At 37.2% G+C, this 24,752-nt stretch overlaps 2 protein-coding genes across 3 annotated transcripts; both read right to left on the bottom strand.

The window, feature by feature from the left end:
* Positions 1 to 1,451: 1,451 nt before the first annotated feature.
* Positions 1,452 to 3,175, bottom strand: oxld1 (oxidoreductase-like domain containing 1). The gene is made up of 2 exons (XM_032575342.1): positions 2,947 to 3,175; positions 1,452 to 1,972 (listed from the first exon to the last, which is right to left on the bottom strand). The coding sequence occupies exons 1-2, from the start codon at positions 2,995 to 2,997 to the stop codon at positions 1,571 to 1,573; spliced, it is 453 nt and encodes a 150-aa protein (XP_032431233.1). The 5' UTR covers positions 2,998 to 3,175; the 3' UTR covers positions 1,452 to 1,570.
* Positions 3,176 to 13,727: 10,552 nt separating this feature from the next.
* gprc5c (G protein-coupled receptor, class C, group 5, member C) lies at positions 13,728 to 24,009 on the bottom strand. Of its 2 annotated transcripts, XM_032575179.1 has the most exons (5): positions 23,842 to 23,992; positions 20,086 to 21,106; positions 16,903 to 17,003; positions 15,899 to 16,024; positions 13,728 to 14,479 (listed from the first exon to the last, which is right to left on the bottom strand). In XM_032575179.1, the coding sequence occupies exons 2-5, from the start codon at positions 21,071 to 21,073 to the stop codon at positions 14,447 to 14,449; spliced, it is 1,248 nt and encodes a 415-aa protein (XP_032431070.1). In that variant the 5' UTR covers positions 21,074 to 21,106; positions 23,842 to 23,992; the 3' UTR covers positions 13,728 to 14,446. The 2 variants fall into 2 exon arrangements, with proteins under 2 accessions (XP_032431070.1, XP_032431071.1); XM_032575180.1 differs by lacking the exon at positions 15,899 to 16,024 and having other exon boundaries at positions 23,842 to 24,009.
* Between the last annotated feature and the right edge of the window lie 743 nt (positions 24,010 to 24,752).

A 24,752-nucleotide genomic window follows, 5' to 3' on the forward strand; every position in this document is an offset into this window, starting at 1 on the left:
ATCTGCCCTGATAAAGCAACATTACTCAATAGTCATAAGCTTCCCACAAAATGCTACTTTAAAAATTCTAACTTATCCATTGAATAAAGCTTGCTGACATGAGAATGACTATAGATGAGACTTCAGTTATGAGAAGATGACCAGCCAAATGTTCATAAGCCTCAGGTTCATGGCACATTTTCAAACTTGTGAAAATACCACAGAAATACAATCCAAAAATTACTCTGTTATTCCCACTGTCATGAAAACATTTTGCTCATCTTAACTAATAATTCGGCGACCACTTAGGGCAGGGGTGGGCAATCCTGGTCCTCGAGGGCCGGTGTCCTGCAACTCTTAGATGTCTCCCTGGTCCAACACACTTGAATCCAATAGCGGAATCACCTCCTAAGTGCAGTCAAGTTCTCCAGAGTCCTGCTAATGACCTCATTATTTGACTCAGGTGTGTTGAAGTAGAGATGCATCTAAAAGTTGCAGGAGACCGGCCCTCGAGGCCTGGAGTTGCCCACCCCTGACTTAGGGACTCAATGCATTGATATATAGTTTCTAAATAGTCATGAGAAAATTGTAAACAAGACAGTAGCTTCTGTTGTGTCAAGATGTTACAGAAGACACCACACCACTGATCCCAATTTACACACTATTCCGGTGCATCAAAAGTAGCACATGTACTTCAAAGAGATGACTTCCACAATATCTAAGTGGATCTCATGTTTAGATACATTTAATACGTTGTTTAATGTGTTAAATCAGCATACATGGCGAGATAGGAAATAGTGGGGAAGCAGCTTTGAGATGAAAACTCCTTCCACTGTGTTTCGCAGCCACTTCTACCAAGTAAAGCTATGACTGACCATGAAAATGCAGTGACATTTCCTGTTTTGAGGTTAGAAAGTGTGCCATTTTCTCAGCCATTACCTCAAACACCATCATGACATATTTCTTGACACACATAGCTCATGTGGAAAAACCCTACCTGTTCACTTGCACAAGTTATTTTTGGAGGAAGGCTTGTGGTATAAGTCGTGAAATCTAAAACTGAATTTGAATCGACACTTCGAGACAACCGTCGCTCATTCCTTCAGCCTTTTTACTGTTTGAACTGTCCAGATAGTTACTTGTTCTTAGTCATAACTGATAGGTTTGTTTGGCTATTTGGACTATTTCTCTGTGCCCAGAAGGGAAAAAAGTAGGAACCCTTAAGTTAAAATAAATAGAACAAACTTTAATGAAAGAAAAAAATCTCTGAGAAACTTATTAAAATAGAACATAACTAAATTACAACACACAGATGATTTTCAAAAAATGTGCATTTGTGAATTAAAGCTACAGGAATATGACACTCACTGGAGAAAAGAAAACAGATACTTTCCACAGTCAAAACTTTACACTACTTAAAGAGACACAATGCATCATCGTCAAAGGACGCTTCAACATTTTCTTGTCTCTATGGCTGGTTGCAGGAAACAAAAAAAACAGAATACAAGTTACTTATTGAGTCTACATAAAGCCCATAAACTGAATAAAAATCTGACCACATGAGTCCATGAGTGGGAGTCCATGGAAAGCATCACGTCTTTTTCAGCAGTTTGATCTCCATCTTAAGATATGCCTTGAGATTCTCATCAAGAACATTTTCCTCTATGGCAGTGAGCGCTCTATCTCCTCCATCATGATAATACGCCAGGAGCTGCTCCGCATGTTCAATCCAAACGCAGTTATGGCAACCACTCATGCAGCAATGGGTGGGAGCAGGTGGGGGTCCTTGCTCAGGAGACCAAGTAGAAGAGGAGTCTTGGCTCTGATCTAAGGAGGCGCTGTCAGCCAGGTCCGTCACTGCAGAAGGAGGAGAGGATTCTGGTCCGGCTGGCAAAGAGCGAATGATCCCACTATGGAGACAATGTCTCCATAAATGTAGAGGACAGAGACTGACACGATGAGCTTTCATGTGTAACAAGGATACAAAAAAGATCTGGAAAACACAAGATTGCTTTAATTATTTATCAGGTTTTTCATGTCAAATATGAGGAACGGTAAAAAAAAATTCCCAAAACAGCAGCAGTTTATTAGTTCATTACTGATTAAATGAACCAAGTTTGACTTTTCAGAGATTAAAACCCTGTGAAATGTCTCTATAAAAATATGCTCTGCTTCTCATCTCAACTAAATTTAAAGGCAAGATAGACAACTGTGATTTTCTCACAAGCACTACTTGGCTTCTTTGGCCAAGAAAAAATAAATATATATATATATACAGTTTAAAGCTCTAATAAGGTGAAAAGAAGATGTTTCCATTCTTTATTACATATTGATAAAGAGATTGTGTTAGGTTAGGGGTCTACACCATGTCAGCACATTTAAACTTAACTGAAATACCCATTTTAATGAGTCTGCAGAGTACACTTAGTGCTAAACATAAATATCTGCTTTCTCAACATGAAGTGCAAGAATCCACTATTATTTTTACTGGCTGTATATAACTTTCAAGTTTTCTGAGAAACTGAATTTTGGGCTTTATCAACTGCAAGTCAACCTTTATTAGTTAACTAATTAGCTAAGTATAAATAGGATATACATTGAATTTATGTGATTACGTTTTAATCTCTCTATATGTTTGGACTGATCTTACTTTATATTTCTGTGTACAAACTGCTAATGTTAGTCTAGATTAATACATATATTTGAATTATTTACAAATTGTGGCTTCCTTTTATGACATAATGTAGTAGAAAAAAAAACCTTCCCTGTTTATTACTGTTAAAAGTTAAAATAACTATATATTTATGAATAATTTGTCTGTTAGTTAGGAACATTCTGGTAGAAAAAAACCTAAAGGCCACCTCTCGTCATTATCACACAGGGAATAAAAGTATACACGTATGCCAAACATCACTAAATTGATTCTAGTATAACAGAAATAAAGCAGGTGTTAGCTTAGCATCCAACCTTGTGTAAAGACACCGACGACCTCCCGGATTTAACCCCGAAACAGAACATCTTCCCGGTCTGCGGGTCTCCCGGTTACGTGTCTTTTCCTCTCATTTCCTTTTATCCACGGTTTTGATCAATCTTCTCGCTTCTGTAATTAAATAAATTCAGTATTTTTAACCTTAGAAAAAACTGTGGCGTCACTTCTATTTTCAACTTTCACCTTTCACAAACACTTGTAAACACAAGCTTTGATTGGTCAATAGAAAATTATATAACCAACCAATTTCTACTCCTTCATTCTTTTTAACCAATGGGCAACTTGAATCAGTCGATAGGCGGGATGAACACGATTAACGCCACTTCTCTTGTGTGGCCGCAAGATGGCACCATCTCTGCATCTCAATATCTGCTCACGTAAAGATCAAATAGTGACACAAAAATATATAAATCAGCTACTTAAATGTGTCTTTTGGATTTCTCTGATTAAGCGTATTATGTAAATCATATATAAATAAGCTTTATATATAAACAGATCCATATCAATCCGTTTTATAAGTATGAATAAGTGATCTACAGTACATCACCAGAAAATGTAGTCAGTTTTTGGACAGGGATCATAATAAATATAAGCTTCATATTCTCTCATTGCCATGAAGTACGTAGCAGGTGGCACTAATTGGAGGGAGCTGAATATGTCTGATCAGAACAGCATCACCAAGGTCGAGACAAACAAATTTTTTATGACTCGCTGTCCCATATACTCAGTAGTCTTTAGATGCATTGTACATTTTATTCTTGTAATTATTGTCTCTAGTTCTACTTAAACAAACACAACATGAAAGAGATTTTCCATTTAGGTTGGTCATCATTCGTCCTCTGCTGCTTTTCTTTTTTTTTTGTCTTGTTTGAACAGAACACACAGCTTTATGAACAGAGGTTCCATTAAAGACTGCTTTTCTTGATGAAACTTTCAAAATGTATGAAAAATAATATAAATAAAAACATTCAGTATGCGACTGTTACGGTCCGACCAGTAAGGCACAAGGACAAAGGCATATATAAAAAAATACTTTATTTTTAAAAAATTCTTCACAGAAGACTTCCAGCATCAAATCTAAAAAAAATATAGCAAAATGAGCTCAAAAGAAATCAACTAAGTCATACCTAACTCAGGATAACAAACCAAAACTGACCTCACACAATGAACACACAGGGAAATTTATACACCAACGAGGAGGGATGGGAGATGAGACAAAGACAAACAATGCATAAACATAAATAAGTAATTCAAACCAACACATTTTCACTACAAAACAACTATAAAAACAAAACAACCTAACACCAAAAATGTTTTAGCAGTTATGTTATTAGGGGAGAGAGATGCAGATTCTTTAACACTAAGTCCCCTGCTTCCAGCAGCCTAATGGTTTGTTCCACTTCCTGGTTTGCCTTTCAAGCAGTCCTCTCCCCCAGCCAGTCCTTCAAACTCAGCAAAACAAAGTAGTTAATGATTCAAATAAACAAAAGGTGTTTGCTAAATGTGTGCACCCATAATAGTAAACAACCTAATGCAATAAACACCACAAAAAGAGTGAAATTGTAAATATATTGTGTGAAAACATTTAAATAAATACTCACACTGGGGAAAAGATGGAGGAACCTCCACACACTTCCCCTCTTCTGGAAACTCCATGGGCCAGCGTGACAGGTTTGAGTCTTTCATTCTTTCAAGTCATTTCAGAGCCTTGTGATCCATTTCTAGGATGAACCGTGTTCCCAATAGGTAATATTTCAGTGAATCTAAGGCCCACTTCACAGCTAGGCACTCCTTTTCTATGGTGAAGTATCGAGTTTCTCTTGGGTAGAGCTTTCTGCTTATAAAAGCAATAGGATGACGTCCCCCTGGAGGCCCTTGAAGCAGCACTGCATCCAGCCCACGCCCAGATGCATCAGTTTGCAAAATAAATGACTGGTCAAAGTCAGGGCAGTGTAATGTTGGAGGTCCATTCAAGGCACCTTGGATGTCCTTAAACGCTCTCTCTGCTTCCTGCGACCACTGAAGCTGATTGGGTCTCTTGGGACTGGTAATATCTGTAAGCACAGCAGCTCTGGCAGAAAAGTTAGGAATGAACTTATGGTACCAACCCGACGTCCCACGGAAGGATTTTAGCTGTGTCCTGGTCTGCGGCAGAGGACACGACTGAATTGCTTGAACCTTCTGGATCTGAGGTTTGATGACTCCATTGCCAATAATATGTCCAAGATATTGAACTTCCTTCTTGGTAAGGGTGCATTTAGCTGCATTAACAGTCAGACCTGCAGCATGAAGAGACTCAAAAACAGCCTTAAGATGTTGCAGATGGTCCTCCCAGCTGTTACTGTAGATGACAGTATCATCTAAACAAGCAGATGCAAAATTTGAAAAACCATCCAGTACCTTATCCATAAGTCTCTGGAAGGTTCCAGGTGCTCCATGAAGCCCAAAAGGCATGACAGTGAACTGATGGAGGCCCCAAGGTGTCCAGAAAGCTGTCAGCTCACGAGACCTGGTGGTAAGGGGAACCTGCCAATAACCTTTAGAGAGATCAATGGTGGTAAGATATTTTGCTCTTCCAAGACAGCAAATCAAGTCATCGATACAGGGAATTGGATATGAGTCAAACTTGGAAACAGAGTTCAAATAGCGGAAGTCTATGCAGAACCTATGCAGAATGGTGCCATCCTTTTTTGGTACAAGGACAATAGGATTACACCAGTCACTGTGAGAAGTCTCAATGATGCCCAGAGAAAGCATTAATTCAATCTCCTCTTTTAAAGGGCCAAGGAGACGCTCAGGGATCCTGTAGCTCCTTCGTTTCACAACTGCATCTTCTTTCAGATGAATATCATGTTTAATATAATCAGTACGACGAGGATTATCATGAAACATGATGTCACAAAGGGCTCTCACGTGCAACTGCTGCTCTGGGGAGAGATGACTCAGGTCAAAAGCAGAAGCTGATGGTAGAGGCAAGTATTGTTCTTCCACCTCCTCATCTGATACACTTCTGATGAAAAATACATCTTGCTTCCCCGCAGGCCTTGATACCCACTCCTTTAGCAGGTTAATGTGAAGAACTCTTGTACTGCGTCTCTGAGCTGGAGTACAAATCTTGTCGGTGGTGGGTGCCAGTTTTTGAACAACCTCATATGGACCTTGCCACTGAGCCAAAAACTTGCTGTCATCAGTTGGTAGCAGTACCAATACCTTTTGACCTGGTTCAAAACTTCTCTCATGAGCAGTTTGGTCATACCAGGTTTTTTGCTTCTGTTGGGAGACACACATATGTTCCTGAGCCAATGAGGTAATCTTTTCCAACTTCTCTCTCATCTGGAGGACATAAGTGGAGGATGAAGTTCCTCCATCTAGGGAAAAGATGGAGGAACCTCTACAGTGACTAATAAAAAATTGGATTCTATTGTGGTAATTTTTTGTGGCTACTACTGCAAAAAAAAAGACGTAGAAAATGGGCTGAAATTAGCAGCAGTTTTGTCCAAATGTTCTGTCATATTGGTGTGAAATATTTGTATCAACCCCAGAACAAAAGCAAAAGTTTGAGCTGAAATGAGTCTTAAAAGGCCATAGGATGCCACCAAATTATTTATAAAGTAGCATTAAGAGAAAAAAGTCAATATTTCGGGCGTGACCATCACAAAACCCTCATCAAAGCCAAATAAAGTGGTGTGTACAACCAAAACTCCCTTGAAAACTGGCTCAGTCTAACCAGTTCTGCCTGGAAAAATGGGCTAAAATTCCAGCAAACTGTTGCAAATCTTTGGAGCATTTAACCAAATGCTCCAAACATTTGACCAAAGTCATACAGTTTAATATCTAATTCTACCAAATAATAAGAAAATATTAACTATTGGAAATTGTTTAAAAAACACTTAAACATTCCTGTTGTATGGACAAAGAAAAAAAAAGCTAATCCCAATGATTGGAAAAGGGAAATAAAAGCTTTAATCCTAACTAAACTCAGACAGGGATGGGCAAGAGGCTATGTGTCTTTTTACACAGTGTATGTAAATGTCTGCTTTGTTGCGTTGAAAAAAATTGCAGAGAAAGCTGCAGACCACATGATGGTTCCAGTTCTGATACAGGAAAGTGAAGCTCTTTAAAGGTTATGTAAAGAAAGTAGAAACCTCTGAAAAATTAGAGACCCTTTTAAATCACTGACTGAAGTTAAAGCAAACTGGGTCTGAAAGAGTCTCTATTAAACTGGTTTTGGTCAGTAAAGAAACTGAAAGCCAACCCTCCTCTGATGTGGTATTTCTCTGTTAATAATGCCAGCCCCATCAACTGTTTGAGTCAGTCAGCGAAACATGTAGGGGTGAGTGTGTGTTTGTGCTGTGAGCTGACTTCCCCACAGACCTCAGTGTTTGTGTCCATGGTGACAAGCTGTGTTATCTCCCCTGTGATTCCATCCAGTGGACCGGCAGACAGGAGCTCACACAAAGCTTCATACCTCAGAGCCAACCGACACAGTGGAGAAACAATCAGACATCAGAGAGTATCTGTGCAAACAGAGGAGTGTTCTAGGACATTCAAACAAATCTCACACAGCATACACACACACAAAAGAAAAATAAAATTTACACAACAGAAACATTTTTCATGTAAATGAAAATGCAGAAACAACTTCTCATGTATGAAATTATAATGCCTAAGGATATTGTAAAAAATTATGTATCTACATATCAGTTGCATTCTGAACATTTCACAATTTTAATCAGTCACATGTAAATGTAAAAAAACATTCTGGTTGCATTTTGGACACATCGTTGGATGCTATTCTTCCTGCAGCTGTTTAAAGCAAAAAAGTCTTGAATCTCAAATGCCACAGTGAAATGAAGCAAAAGCATAATCTGCCTCAGTTTGTGTAGCTCAAGCTGCAATTAAAAACTTTCAGACATGTTTTAGTCCTCAGGTATCCTTCAAAGTCTTCCTGACAGAATAACAGCACCAGCTTTGTCCTAAGTGCACAAAGACTGCACTGTATGCAGCCAGAAAGCTTTTATTAATGGGTGAAACAGGTTGGATGGCGACTTATAACAATCAGGAGAAAAATGTTTGTGTTTGAGAGAAACTGCAGAAAATTAAAAGTGTATGGTAAGCTGTTTTAATGTGTAGGAATATAAAAATGAGAAGGATATTGAGAAAATACAACAATACGGCTCAGGAATCACTGCAGTTTGAGAAACCTTTATGAAAGTTTACAATTGTTTTCCCTATCGGCTGATTTCATTTGAGTTTTTGCATGATGCCTCAGAAGAAAGAAGCATGTTTGAGGCATTCATTGCCAAACAGTTGTGGATCCTGAACTTGAACTAAAACACTAAAGAAGGTATTCCACCAAAACCCAAAGCATCCCATCATTTTGTATAACCTCACACCCAACTGTTTGAACCGACTCATCAAATTCTGTAATGCCTCTCACAGTACAACTAAAGCTTTCCCCCCCAAAGGACGAGTTGATAACAACAAACAAAGCAGAGTCACATAGGAAACATCCAATTAAACGCGAGCAATGAAGAGATGTTTTGAAGGGAACAACAGGAGCTTCCAGGAAGTGCAACAGGAACATTTATCTGGATTCTCATGAAGGAGCACATTCAACACTAAAGTCCAGAGTGTGAGGATCTGCTTCCTGGTGACTTTCCTCTTCTCTTCTGATTTGGAATCTCTTTGGTTAATCAGGCAAAGATCATAACTGGTACTAGTTCTACGTGGGGTTAGGATTGCCAAGTTCTACTAGGTAGAACTAGTACCTGTCATAGCTAAACAAATCCACCGAAGATTAGAGGGAAACATTTGCATTTCCTGCTGGTGGGTAAATACCAGGATTTTATGCATAAAGAAGAAACAGGAAATAGGTTTTTGTTTCTGCAAAGGGCCAATTCATTTGTGTTTGGAAGATGCATCATGATGCTCAAGTTTTTTCTTTGTTATGTTTCAGCGACCAAATGTACTTTAATTAATGCACCACGTTTTGCATCAATGTGGCCATTCAAAATGACCCTGAAACCTCAGTGTTAGTGACTTCACCGTATGTTTACTCTGCTGGTAAATCATTCTCCAGTTTGCTCATGAGGTCAAGTGAAGGTCTGTGACAGTGGAGAAACTGCAGCCAGCAGAATGCATTGTGTGTTTTGAGGGGCTTCAGCCAGCGTGACCAATCAGAGGCCTACATTCATTGACCAGAGACACTTTTATGTTTTTTAAAATTTTTATTAGCGGCACCAGCATGTAAAGGTGTCAATGAACAATATGCTCACAAATAACAGCTTTGACTTAAGCCTTCATGCAGCCGAGGGCTGTAAAATTGTTTATCTGGAGAAAAGCCTGCGGTGTTGGATGCTGTGGTGGTTTTGGGGCTCCTCTTTGGGTTATTTTGACTTCTGCGCCACATAGGTGCTGCCAACTTTACTGGGCTGAGTTCATCAGTCGGTGCCGAGATAAATAAAATGAAACAAAAAAAAGAGCACAGTCTAAAGGAACACAGTGGAAACAAACATTTACTCAACTATTAAAACTCGTATTTACATTCAACAGCCACATTACTATGCAGCACCACAAAAATGACTGGAATACCGAAACTTGTGAAAAGAGTTAGATAAACTTTAGAAATATGTTCTGTACCTTGAAAAAATATATTTGTAGTTTATTGAACCTTTTCACATTTTATAGCATTACAAATCCAAAGTTAAGCTTATTTCATTGACATTTTTGCTGTGTTCTTTGGTCTCATGGTGTTGTTTGTTCTCAAAATGCCTCCAAAGAACAGCTGTACTCATCCAGAGGTTAAACTACAAATAGATTTTGTATGCACAATAAGTGAAGGCACTTTGTTGCACTTGATTTTGTTTACGAGTAAATGAGTAAGAAATCTTGAATACATCTGCAACAAAACAAAGACTTAAGTTCATTTTCCTTCAACTACACAATTACACAGTACATAGTCACTTTTCACTTAAATCATCGAGGCTTGTTTATGTAATGTGACAGTATGCCACATGTCAATCTACATGTCTTACTTCTTTGCTCATGCTGTAAAAACCAAATTTGGACCTGTTGTTGGCAATGCAGCATCACAACAAACTAAACAAAAGATCTGAATTCTCCTTGGAGCTCTGGTAAAATGTGGACACACTGAAACACTCACTGGGCTTGGTGTTTGAACTTTTTATCTAACTAATTGTAGTTGCTGGACATTTAGCCTCACCTACTGAAGCTCTCTAGTATTATGGAAACAACCAGTCACTGTACTCCTTGTTATCTGTGTTGGCTAAGTAAACACACTGTGTAAGGTTATTAAAGTAGATGGAGCTTTTTGTCTCATATTTCAGCCATTTATTTCCAGGTCTCAATCACAAACTGTGTTTGTGTTACTCTAAGTGATTGCACAAGCTTGCTCTGCTTGATATCAGCAGGATGCAGACTTCAGCTCCAAGCATCAATTAGCTCACAGTGAGACATCCCTCACACTACCAGGCACGGCTGTTCTGGGAACCATGTATTCCCTTCATCTTCCCACAGCAGCAAACTGCTGTTAAGTTTAGGTTATTATGGTTTGGGTTTTTAACATCACATGTTTGACTAGCCTTCAAATAATATTCCTCCTTAAGTTTACAGAAAAACTTACAACCAAAAGTTCCATTTTGATTGAAAATACATAAAAAATAGACAGAACTATGCAACTCAAACCTTCACAGCACTGTACTAGCTATTATCTACCTTCTCATAATTAACTTCAATTCAGTTTCAATGTAGTTTATTTCTGCAAAATCAGCCAAATTTATTCTCTGCTGGAAATTGCTGTATTTTTTACTTTTTTTAATTTACTTTTTACAGAGAATTCAGAAAGATAATTTGTTCCTATCTGTTTAGGAACAGGTAGATAAAATATAATTATTTATATTAATTACATTTTCAAGTTAAACTGTTTTCTTAGAGTGAATTTTTTCACACTAGTAATTTAACATAGTCCTACTAACCACTTTACAATGTGGCCACATTTGGGGGAGGGGATTAAAAATAGAGAAATATGTTCCCTATACACCTGCAAACCACATATAGCAAGATGGTTCAGCTGTTTATTTACAACAACAGAAAGATCTGACAGTATATAAAGGCAAGTTTAAAAGAAAATTATTATTATTATTTCTTTTTTAAATCATTGAACGTTTCACTTATCTTGCCCCCAGCAGGAACTTCTTTGCATAACTTGTTCCTCCTGATCAAAACGCACCACAGACAGAGGCTAAAAATAGAAACAGATTGTTGTCCCCTCATCTCCTGGAGACACCTGAAGGTTATCAGGCCACAGCAGGTGGCTCCAGCATGAATCTCTGCCCACAACAGGGTGTTACGTCAGCAGCAAGTAGCCTGAGCTGCTTTATTGAAGACAATGAAAAATGAGCCTGAAGGAAAGGCTCCAGATCTGTTGGAAAACATCGAAACCCAAGCATGATTACGCAACCAGCCGACACTTCATAACTGTTGGTGGATAATAATGTGTTAAATATTTTAGAAAGCTAGAAGCTGGCTGTCCCAACACTTCATTGCTGCATCCATCCTTGACTCACTGTCTTCCCTACTTCCCAAGTCAACAAGTCAAATCTTATTCACTAATAAATTGAAACTTCAGAGGTTTTAGGTGTTCTGGTGAGAAAATAAAGTAATATTGGTACGCAGGGCTTTTCCTGGCAGCCACTTTACATCAAACTGCTATATATTGTTAGCTCTATGCATGTCTGTATTTAAAATATACCTTTGACTTCTCAAATCTACAACAAAAAAATGCAACAAGCAAATTAAAACAAGCTCATGTATCATTACACAGAAACCCAACTTTTGTTCGGAGATGCCACACTTTGACCCAGACTTGTAAAACGTGCTTTCATCATGACATTGCACTTAGCTGAAATGATCTTTTTATTCCAAAGTTGAGGCTCCTATGATGGTCGGTGTGAAGTGATTGAAGCATTCACAGCTGTTTAGTTAGAAATGAAGTTAAACACACTAAGCTTCTGAATGTGACTGAATTATTGTGTTTCCTCTTTTGGAAAGCATGCATGTAGGAGAGGTGTGAGCGAAAGGAACAAAAATTACAAATTTATTTTTCCTAGTGTATGAGAGGTGGCAAATCCACTCCGTAGTCATGATGGGGTGATGTATGTGAGCACTAGTGCTGAGCCAGGATGAAGGAAGAAGATGGGAGTGAAGTAGATTAAATATTTAACAAACCTGATCCTGAGACCACAATCAAATTTTTGGTGTGATTTGGGCCTGATTTCCAGCAAAAGAAACCCTTTTTGCTTCTGACTATGCCACAGAACTAACAGCATCCCAGCCTCAGAGGAGCATCCTTACTGTGAGGATGAGGCTGACAGTCCCTCAAGATTAGAGAGTGAGGGGAAGTTATTTTATTAATTAGACTGACAAGATTTTGATACATACTGTAAATACAATGAAGTAGTGTATCAATCACTACAGATAATGATCCCCCATCCTGAAGTGTTTTACAACCACCATAAAAGCAGGAGAAGCTTTATCTATGCTGAGGAAGCTCTAACTGAAGCAACAGTGGTGAAGTTTTTCTTTTACCTTTTACAAAAATCCATACATGACGTTAAACTTGAGCCAATAATTGGTCTATAAAGGTAGGTATCGTTGTAAGTGAAGATTTTAGATAAGTACATTTATATTTAGCTTGTTTATATGTTTTTTTTAATAGTAAATGATCAACAGGAATAGAGTTTACATAGTTGATTTGCTCCCTTGAAACTATTCAATATTTACTCTCAGGGTAAATGTCTGATGGGTGAAAATGGTTTGCTGCCTGCCTGTCAGTCACAGTAACTCCATCAATAACAACAACACACTATTTTGTCCTTCCTAGAAATCACTGGAAACCCTGGTGCATCATTCACATGGCAATTTACAAAAATATTTTTGTCTGTGCTTGTGTACTTTATCTTCATTGTTATTATGTTGTTAGACACTTTCAGATTCAGTTTTTTTATATATATATTAATTTACGTATGAAGTTGGAGCCGAAAGTGTCATGATGGGGATACTTTGCTGAAGGAGAAACCGGCCAGCTCACCAGCACAGAAACCAGGAATTGTGAATTCTACCATGAATAAATCTGTTTAAGAAAATTCTTAGACCTGTAAAAAAAAAAAACTAACTTGAAGCTGAAGCATAACAGGACCCTTCAATAAGACAAGAATCCAAAACTTACCAAAAAAAATCCAAAAAGAATTGTGTAAGAATAAAGAAATGGAATGTCCTGGGATGAGTAGAGACCCAGATGTCGATTACGTTTGCTCTGGGGTGACATGACAGGTTGATGTTGAGACTAGTAGATAATTACTGCAAGTATTTCACTGAAGTCATTAAACTATTAGGGAGGTTGGCTCTCCTAGTTTCTCAGCTTAAAAAACTTTTTTTTGTCTTTTGTTTAATGAGTTTTTGTTTAACTATATCACGTTATATTCCAGAGATAAATTAGAAGTTTGATATGTGGACAGTTCCACATAAAGACATGAATATTTAATAGGGTGTCTTATTTTTTTCACATGACTAATGAAAGTAATTTGTGAAATTACTTATTTCCTTCCTGTCAGCAGCAGGTGCTTTAGTGTTTTTTTTCTCAACTGTCCCTGCATTATTTTCAGAAATAATAAATGTGAAGTGTCAGAAATTTGGAGCCTTAATGAGCAAAGAAAGAAACAAATTAACAAGACAGCCATTCAGTTTTGAAATCTCATGATTGCTTGATTGGTAGAAATTTAAAACAATTAAACAACACACAGCAGCGTTTTAAATAAAATTACAACATACACCCTTACAATACTTCCATGCAGTGCATAACTAATGATACCAACACAAACAATAATTCAATTTTGTGAAGACATAATTGATGGCATTTACTCCTACAATCAAACCTAAATTTCTGCAGCCATTAATCATAAGCACTTGCAACTGGTTTCTTTATTTTGGCTGGTGGAAAATGATTTAATGATTAAGTAAGTGTGAATATAGAGTACGTTGTGTCCCAAAAATTCTTGCACTGTCAGCACGATCCTTGTGCATCTGTGTGTTTGCAGCTGAGAGCTGAAAGTTCGTTGTCAGCACATGGTGTCTGTTGCAGAAAGTCTATGTTCTTTCTGCAACAAAGACTTTGTTGCAGAAAGCAAAGCTTCATCCCTGGGATTTCTCCTCTGAATTAAGCCCTCTACTGTCTGACACCCAGTGGTCCACACAATCAGTCAATAGAGGGTTTATCTGACCACCATCACTGGGGTGATCTAACATTCACCTCCATGTGCTGGGGCCCATGGGGTTCCTCGTAGAGCCAGCTTAGGGAACCGTGAAAAACAGCAAACATACAGTCAGCCAGTGCAAATGAGAAGGAATGAGACAAAGTTATAGCAGATGTCGAGTCGAGCTGCAGGTGTAGCGTAATGATCACCACTGGGGCGTCCTATGCACAGTTTGACCCTGTAGAGAAAGACAGAAATGTTAGAATTGCTGCATAAAAAACGATGTCATATTATTGTATGATTTGTGTTTATTTATTTATGTCAAAGAACAAGACATAAAGCACAACTCTGAGACTGCAGCATTCACTGTGGTCTCAGATCATTAATGGGAAGGGTATCACCAAGAAACTTTTTATTCAAACTTCAATAACCCATTTACTGATCACTGATTACATATAAATTATTAGTAAACAGCATCATTATACTGAGAGTTAACACTTCTTATAAATATATATTTGGATAGTTTATATTATGGCCTGTTTTAATGTTGACAGCAAAGTATGTCACATCTGGTTTGACTTTGACTACTAACTGATGGCTAATGATTACATCTGGCCTTAATAGACAGGCTGCTCATTCATTTTTGGTCATTTCACACCTTAAGTTGTGACAAGAATAGAATAGATATCTTGTAACAACACTGAGTCTTAATAACAGATTCAAAGTATATTTAATAACGTCCTCATGAGCTGTTGTATTTAAATTTGATCAACTGATTCTAATCAACACTATCTAACATCAAGTACTCTGATTAATAATCAGATCCTGTCAAAGTCAACTAGCGTCTGTTAGTGGAAATAAGTTTGTAAATAACGTTTGCACAAAATAATCTAAAGATAAATTAAATATTCATGAAAAGGAACTTTATAGCATTTCACATTATTACACATAATTTAATTTCAAAACTCATTTGTTTTGGTTACTTGGATTGTTACCAACATCTAGTGAGAATTTCTTGTCAATAGCACTGTTAGAAATATTTTTACTATGAAAAATTGTGATATGTTCAATATTTATTTTACCCTCTGTATAATACACCATATTAGACTTTGAACATGTGAGTTCTAGCAAAAATATTAATAAGACCATACATTTCAACTGATTAACAGATAAGCTTGTTAATCAATAGAAATGTAGGGATTGTGGATTTCAAGAGATTTATACAAGCACTGGGTTTTGTTAAACAAATGGGAAAACTGCAATTTTCTCAGAGCCTCTTAATTAAACTTGAAGACATAGAGACTTAATTTTTCAGTCAGCCCCATGAAAGACAGATAATGCGCAATCAATGTCTCTTTTTACTGGAATTATTTCTTCTATTTGATCAAGAAACGAAAATATGTGTTGAGCACTGCACAGAGCAGGTATGAGACACGAGGCGTTGAAAGAAGAGACAGCTCAGGGTAAGAAAAAAAAAATCAGACAAAGAAGTGATTCATGGTCAAACTGCAGAAGAAGTTGCCATGGACACAGCAGGAGCTGAGAGAGCGACATGCTCAGAAACGAAGAATAGGAAGGCATCTGGAGGGCAGCAAGAGATAATGAGGACTGTGAAGAAAAGGAGAAGTGTTGGAGGAGGAGCGGAGGGTTGACCTACGCTTGTCTGTAAGCGTGAAGTGTTCCCATGCTCAGTGTGCGTAGAGGGGGTACTGCTCCCGCTGTTGGCTGCAGAGGCCATGGAAGCTCTGGGAATGATCATGTCAAAGGACTGCTCACGCTGTTGCTGTGTGAAGTCAAAACAAGAGCCATAAGAAAAATAAAAAGAATAAGAAAAAAAAACAAGCTGCTAAGATGCCTTCTCTGTAACTCCCTATCATAATTCAAGCTATCTTTTTCAGCTCAATGACATAGTGCTCCACTTTGGAGTCATCCTGCATTGTAATACATTTATCTGCTATCATTTTAGCACATCAAAATTTTAAATATCTAAAACAATGCCTCCATTTTTTACGGTGTATCAATTCATGTATATTGGTAAACAAAACCAGACGGTTTTCCAAATAATTCTGTGTCTCTGTGGTCACTCATATAAGTTACTGTTTTTCTGTTTTTGCATTTTTTACTTCCTGTAATAAATGCATTGAAGACATGGATTCAGCAGCAGTCTCGAATCATGTTATAAATGATTGTAGCCTTTTCCAACATGATATTTAGCTTTTCAAATCTATGAAGTAGTTTCTGTTCATCTAATTGTGTGTATATTTATTTTTAACGTGCATAATGTCATTTGAAATATTATTTTATCATATTTAACCAATGTTCTTTCTGCCACTTACTGACTGATTTGTTTTGTTTGGGTTTGCTTCATTCTAATTAGTAGGATAAGAGTTATGGGGCAGCTGAAGACAAACAATTTTTCAGCCCTTTTTCATGTACAGACCTGTGTCTGCCACTATGCTCTGAATATTGTCCATCTCATTTGTTTTTTTTTTCTGTTGCTTTCCAACAAAAGAATGCTTTCACGATCAAAGCTTCCTGATTTCCATATTTATTTCCCTACACCTTGAAAAGACTGGGTGCTGGTGCGTGTATTAAAGTGTGCTTTGGAGCCGCAACTCAGGTGACATATTCAAATGTGGCTTTGGAACATTTAATACTCACATTTCCAACTGTTTTGGTAATGAGAGCCAGCTCAGTTGGTTGGTAGACCGTAGCACGCATCTGACCAGTGTAATTACTATACGGAGACACAGGCTTGTTTCCTGCAAAGAAAGCAGAAAAACATTAATTGTACATTTGCTTTTGGTGGTCTTCCTAACAATTGATACTTTTTCACACCTTATCGCGTCAAACGTCAAACAACTCTGCCTCTGACAAAATCGTTGCCACGCCCTATTCTCTGCGGAAATAGTGCAAAGACAGGATGTGATGTACCTATTGGGAATTGGATGCAGAGAGCGGGGTGATAGATACTCATTAAGAGGAGGGTGTCGACATCTGAATCTAACAAAAACACTGCTAAGACATTCAGTATCAGGTTGAATTTTTCAGGCAAGGTAACAGGTGTTTCCTGGTGGCGCAGAGAGAAACAGAATGTGTGAGGAGTTAATCATTAATAATGCCGCTCTGTGCTGTACTACTCAGAATTAGCTAACGTAGTTAATAGTTAGTCAAATTAAAGATGAAGACATCAGTATTCTCAAGAAAAATGTATTTTCAAGCTTTTGTTCCAATTTGACCTGCTAGAAGTTAGATTTCCTTTTTTCATCTCTTTCAAACAGCTTCATGGGCTGACTACAGTAGACGTTGGAAGCAAATTGGTCAACAAACTAAACATTTACAGAAAATACTCCCAGGAGGTATGGGTCAGTTACGTTTTAAATGTATACATATAAAAACCAAAAAAATTGTGGAAGATTGTGATAATCAGTATGTTATATCAGCAGTAGGAATAACTGGAGTTTCAGTTTTTGTTCTATGTTATAAATGTTGCTTTCATTTTAGTGCAAATACCATAAAACTGTGAAATTGTTGCTCATTGTTATCCTACTTTTTTAAGCAACTTTATTGACATTTATTCTTTGATGTTTGTTACTTCTCGCAGCTGAAGTCAAAGTTTAATCAAGTCAGAAAACAGAAGCTGACACTAAATTTTATAACTATATAGATGCAATATATCCTAGATATCCAACAGTACATTTCTTTTAATATAATCTGAAATTTATCAGATTATATAATCTGAAACTTTATAAGTTTCAGATTTACATTGACATTTGTTAAAGTTTGATAAAGTTCAAGTTGTGTTAAGATAAAAAAAAAAAAAAACCCCTCATATGTCCAAAGGAAAAACTCAAATCTAAATGATAAATTCAGTAGCAATAAAGTTATGAGCCTCACTGTTTACACTAATAATATTTTCCACATATAAAATATGTAAAGCAAATCATCAAACCTTGGCACCACTGGTGAATTTGCAATATATTTCTCAGATTTATATAGTTGCCCAGATATTTCTGCAATGCTGCGGAGGAACTGCAGCGTATCACATTCTGTGTGGTCATCATGCAGACGGGAAACAACCTTCTCAGGATATTTTCTGTTTGCCTTGGTGTTCTTCCAACAGTCGCATAATGCACAGGTCATTAAATGAAATCTGATAAGTATGTGGACATAAAGCTTTAATGGTAAGATTTGATAACATACTTAAAAGGAGGAGACGGTGGGTGTGAACGATTCATCATGTTTTTGTACTTTACCTCCCTTCACCTATAAGGGCGTTTAAGAATAGAAAAATGTCCAGTCTGTTGACAGGGCCAGTATTTGCTTTGCAAAAACCATAAACACCACTCATACAGATGAATGTGAGGTTATCTAACATGCTTAGTAATATTTACTGGTTAGATAATGTCATCAATCACACAAGAAAAGCACATAATGTGGTCATGACTCGTTTAAATAATGTTAGGCGTTTCTTGAACTATTGTGTTATTCTTGAACAGACAGAAATAAGGTTTTAGAGGAATTCACTGATGCTTTTTATAATGAAAACAAGCAACAGTTCACAATACTTCAGTAAAAGCTAAATACAATAAAAGTTAAAAAAATTTGTTATTCAAGACCATTTATGAAATTTAGTGCAATAGTTAATTAAACTTTTTTTTTCTTATTTGGTTGTTGTATGTACATACAATTTGTACATTTTGTCTTATACTTCTATTTAGTTTGCTTTAATATCATCTGGACTTCACGTTTAACCAGAGTGAACAGAAACTTTAATTTTATTCTATGGGTGTTTCATGTGATAACCCAACACAAAGTACAAGCATTCCGTGTCACTGCTGCGGAATGCTTCTCCGAATTCGTGTGAAGCATAAGGCTACCCAACACTGATTATCCAACATATCATGCCACCAGCGCAGTAGAATATGGTGTTGGTGTCCTGCTGTGGGCATGCTTTTATTAATGGGGACAGAGAAGGTAATTTAAAAACAACGATACAGATGGTCGGAGCCATTTGCAGGTAAATTGAGGAATAAATCATGTAAGAGGATGTAAAAAGTATAAGGATCACTTCCCAACAGGACAATGATACAGAATATACAGTCAGAGCTACAATAATAGATCAGCATATTCATGATGTATAATGACTTGGTCAAAGGTTTGACCTAAACCCAATTTAGAAGTTTTTTGTAGCAAAACTTACAAAAAAATCTTTACATATCTCTCTTGAGTTAACTGCAGCAACAGGTAGTATTAGGTCAAGGGGGTGAATACAAATACCACCATTTTTTTTATTTTTTTATTTGTAAAGTAAAACACATATATTTTAATTATGCAATACATTATGTAATTCATTGTGCTTGGCTATCACCCAAAATCCTAATACGATACGCTGACATTTGATAAAGTTCAAGTTGTGTTAAGACACATTCCCAACACTTGAACTTTGTTCATGACTTTATTTTATTTGTAAGTTGTTATTTTCTTTTCTAGTATTTAGTCTTTCTGGTCAAGTTATTTTATTTCATATTTGTCACTTTTCAGAAGTTTGTATGCATCTTCAAGATAAATGCAATACGTAGGATTGTACATTAAATAGAAAATATTTACAAATTGTATAGAAATTGAAAACCATCCTCACCTCCTTTATTGGCCACTTTTAATGGGATTTAATTTATTTTTTGTAATTTCTTTATCAGTTAAAAGAAAAAAAAAAACAACTAGATTTTAGCTCTGTGGTTTCTTTTCACGGATTTGTTAATTCTTAGGATTCTGAATTCAAGAGTGCCTGCTATAAAAAAAACCTTTGAGCAAAAGCTTTGAATAGATATACAGACCACTTACCTTGGCCTGGCTCATCCATGGAGAAAGCCTTATTTTCCATGAACATTTTCTGAGAGTTATGCTCCTTCAGGATCGTCTCATATCCGACTCCCCGGTTAGTGTAAGCATCCTCCCCATAGTCTTCTTCGATCTCGTCGTCGCTATTAAAACAGCAAATCTGAGGAATGGTGTAGATGATGATGAACACCCAACCATTTGCCACCAAGGCGATGGCCAGGGTCGGGTCGTCCCACGTCGGGCCTCCAGTTAGTTCATTCCCATACACGTACATGACGATCCAGGCCACCCAGATGCCCACAGAGATCAGGCTTATCACCAGAATGAGACCACCTTCCTTTTTCCACTCTGCATATTTGCCCGCCATGATGGGCAGACCTGCCATGACCGTAGCCAGGATGAGAACCATCACGTAGATCAGCGCCATGACAAAGTCCTGGTTGGCAATGTTACAAGGTGTTGCAGTGGCTCTGATGGGTTCAGTCGTGGCATTGACAGGAAGCAGCGGGTGGCGAACGACTGTGATGATGAGCCACTCGGTGTTGATGACAACCTCCACCAGCCACATCCCCAGCGCTCCCAGCCAGAGCACCCAGCCCTGGGGCCCAGCATTTCTCCTGGCCAAGATGTTCAGCCTGATGCACTGCATCAGGAGGCAGGCGAAACACCCACCAAACAGCACCCCAAAGAGAAATCTTCTCGAGGCACAGGTGGAGAAGTTCTTCCCCACAATGAAAGCGAATGTCAGGCAGAAGAGTCCAGCAGTGCAGAACAGAAAGCTGGCCTGAAGAGCCAAAGAGTTTTTATGGTTGGGGCTTTTGATGAAGGGCATGCTGGCCAAAAGCGAAACGAAGAGCACGAAGGAAAAGATGACGCCAGCTCCTGCTATGGCTTCTACCACGATGCCCCAGACAGCACTGAGGCTACACAGGTTGTAGTAGAGGGAGTCCAAGTCGAGGCCGCAGCCCTGAGGGGTCATATTAGCAGCCATGGAGCCAAAACCACGTTGTGGATGGAACTGTACCTGTTCAGAGAGAAAGACAGGGAGTGACTGAGAAGGATCTGATCTGGGATGATATTAACTCAAGGCTCACAATACGTGATCAGAGATAACTCTTTTGAAACACTGTGGTCTCCACCCAATCAGTCAAATATTTCACCTATACGAGTCAAAACACATTTCAGACACACAATCCTGGAATGTTTGATTTGAAAATATGCAATCAGAAAGATATGTCACTGATAAACTGCATCTACAAACCACAGAAACCAGAGAACAAGTGGAGTTTCTCCCAACCCTGAGGTTAATCAGTAACAGGCTGTACTGATAAGGACTGTAGGCTAAATAAAAACCTGAGTTTTCCAATTAAATCAAAAAGCAATACTGTTTAAAAGCATTTCAATCAGCCATACAAAGATGAATATTTGCTTTGTGAATGAACAGTCAAGCTTTTTGTTCTTCTGCTGCTTGCTCCCGTTTGTCGTCATCAGATCCAATTACACTGAATTCAGACCAGTCTCAGAGCTGGATCGATAAAGTGTGGTGACGGATGTCCCATCATTCAATCACACCAAGGATGTTTCTAGAACAAAGATATTTTATGAGATATATTATGTCCTTGCTGTGTCTGCTGACGTTAGTACTGAGTGCAGAGATGATCAAACAAAAAAAATAAATTCAGGAGGTAAGAAGGTAGGTAAAAGCAGTTAACTTGATATAGTTTGTGGCATTTATTATTATAACAATAAAACTAAAAGTACAATGCTTTTGTGGAAATACAAATGTCGATGTATATCATCTGAGGCCCATATTACTCTAAACTGAGACTTAAATTTTAGACTTTCTTCAATACAGCAGGTTTGTTAAATGCAACTGTGGTCACCAAATTGCAAAAAACATTGCTTTAGATTATATTTTTAATCATACTGATATTGATTGATGCTGCCATGGAACCAGAATCCATAAATCATTGTGAAAGAAGCAAAAGTACAATCCCAATCATATTGCCAGGTTGTTAATGACATGAGTCATTAACATTTTAATTAATGTCCAAGGTTTTAGGGTCATTAACTAGAGCTCATATTTATTATGATTTCCTACGCTCAGTTCCACAGTGTCTCTGCTGTTAGAGAGATAAAGCAACAAATGTTTTATAGTATTTCTGAACATGCAAGGTAAAAAACCCAAGGTTTAGTTCTATGACTTTGTGAGGTTTTTAAATGTCTAACACGCCACTGCATCCATCAGTACAATGAAATTCAGAAAGATTAGATAAAGTAACTCAGTGGAGGGGAAGCTCTGTGAAAACTCAAACCGGATTAAGGAGCAAAACCAGAAACACGGCATCAAATACACAACAAATAAAATGAACCAGATTAACCCAAACATTTAGTTGTTTAAATGGTAAACATGTAAGAAAAATCTGATTGTCAGTGTGTAAGATTTGTGCTGATCAGATGATATGAGTAGTTTCATGTTAATTAAAAACTGTACAAAAAATGATCCGATACAATAGGATGATAAAATCTAATCACAAATTTACAAAAACATTACTGACTAAATGGAAAGATTAAACCAAAAATAGACAGAGTGTAGAAATAAATACTCCTCTGAATACAAATACATTCTAGATACAAATGTGAGGTTATGTGTTTGACAGTTTGGTCCCAGTTGGATCAACACCATGACAATGATCCAAACCACAGAAGCAAATCTACAACATATTGGCAGAAGATGCAAACAAACAAGATCCTGGAATGGCTTAGTCAAAGTCTGGATCTCAGCTTGATTAAGAGTAATGAAACTTCCTCTACAAGGATGATGGAGGCTGATCAGGTCAGACTGTTGCTTCATGTGGTTGTCATGGGGTTTACTTATTTAACTCTCCACATCTCTTTTTCAGATGAAGAAAAAGAGATGTTTTCCTCAGTTTAGATTGATCTTTTTCTAATAAATAATGACAGTGTTAATTAAACAACCTTGCTTAATTTGTGAAGAAGTCATAAAGGAAAAAAAATGTTAAGAATTTAAGCAAAAACAACTAATTTATAAGAAATGACAAGAAAGTTGATTGGTTTCCATGTGACTAAGCTTGTAATCATATCAAATCATGTTCTGCTTAAACATAAATGAAAGACACACATAAAAGCTGTAAACTTAGACCTATATTAAAAAGTTAATGGAAAGTGTAACCTGTTTTTTTTATTCTGTATTAATTACTCGCTATACTTAAAGTCAACCAGCATTTTGAGAACATAGTTTAAAATAAAACAGAAAGTGTCTCACCAGGAATAAGAAGAACCACAGTAATGAACAAAATCACTTTTGAATTTAAATAATATTCTAATTAACTTTAAATGTATTCCATTCATAAAAATTTACATACATACATATGTCTTTTATAAAACAAATACAGCTCTGGAAAAAAAGCTTAACATAAGCCAAACGCTTGAAATAGGTCAGAAATAATTAATAAACTCAAATTGTAATAACATGGGTTAAAACTTGGAAGAAAATATAAAAAATAAGAGATTAAACGTACTACTCAATGTAATGTTGATTCACAGTAAATACTTTTGACTTGATACCGTGACCCCTTGTACAGACACAGCTGGTAGAGCCCGTCAAACACTATTGGAAAAAGAACAAAAACACGCAAACCTAAACGCACGCTCCAACTAAAAACTAATATTTCTTTAGAAAGCCTTCATGGATTTATCATAACATAAACCTGAAACTCACTGCGAGGTGAGGCTTACCTGGATGTTGTCAGTAGTTTTTATCGCTGAGGGAACAGCTCAGCTCCACCTGAAACAAACGCGCCGCGCGGTTGGACAAAAAGTCTTCCGCTGGAAAAAGAAGTCCAACAGGGAGCTGTGGCGGACTGATACAAGCACACACCACTACATTTCCACGGAGAATCCAGGGGATAAAAGTTGGAATCTACCCCTTACCGTGTGACACACACAAACGGTCATGTTTCTTTATACCGAAATATCCCAACTTCAGTAGGACGTCATCTTTTGGTTACGCAATAATTAAATCATTTAAAATATGTAGGCAAAAGCACCTTTACTATGGTCTTGTGCAGAAGGAAAGCAGATAAACTGCATGGTTTTAAATAGTTGAAACATCCCAACAACAAAAATATGTTAATGGAATCTGAAAAAAGGTTAAATTACAGAGCAACAGGAGCAAATGAAAGATGTGATATGTAACTTTTTCTGAACAACTTCATAATGTCGACTTCCTTACAACTGATACTGTATAGTTAAGTCCTATTCTTGCTGTTTTCAACCCATTCCTAGTTAGTTAGTTTAATTTACAAGGGGTTAAAACTATACCTGCCAGGAATAGATGTGGTTTTATATCTACTCCTGGATTTTCTTTGCTTGTCCATTTTCATATTAATCATTACTCTATCCAATTCAGTTTGTTTATGTTACCAAGTCACAACAATGCACTCTGAAAGCATATTACAAGTCAAACAGATCCAATCCATATCCAGAGGAAATGATCAAATGAATTCAATAAAATGCAATCATAAAGACAGAATCAAATTAATTTATCAAATTCAGCTGACAAGGCTAATTGATGAAAAGTGATCTAAGTGGCCCAGTTGATTGCATCAAGTCATTGACTTGGTAGCAATCCATCCAGATAGAGCATG

This window comes from Xiphophorus hellerii, chromosome 10 (genome assembly GCF_003331165.1).
Source record: "Xiphophorus hellerii strain 12219 chromosome 10, Xiphophorus_hellerii-4.1, whole genome shotgun sequence".
Classification (NCBI taxonomy): Eukaryota; Metazoa; Chordata; class Actinopteri; order Cyprinodontiformes; family Poeciliidae; genus Xiphophorus; species Xiphophorus hellerii.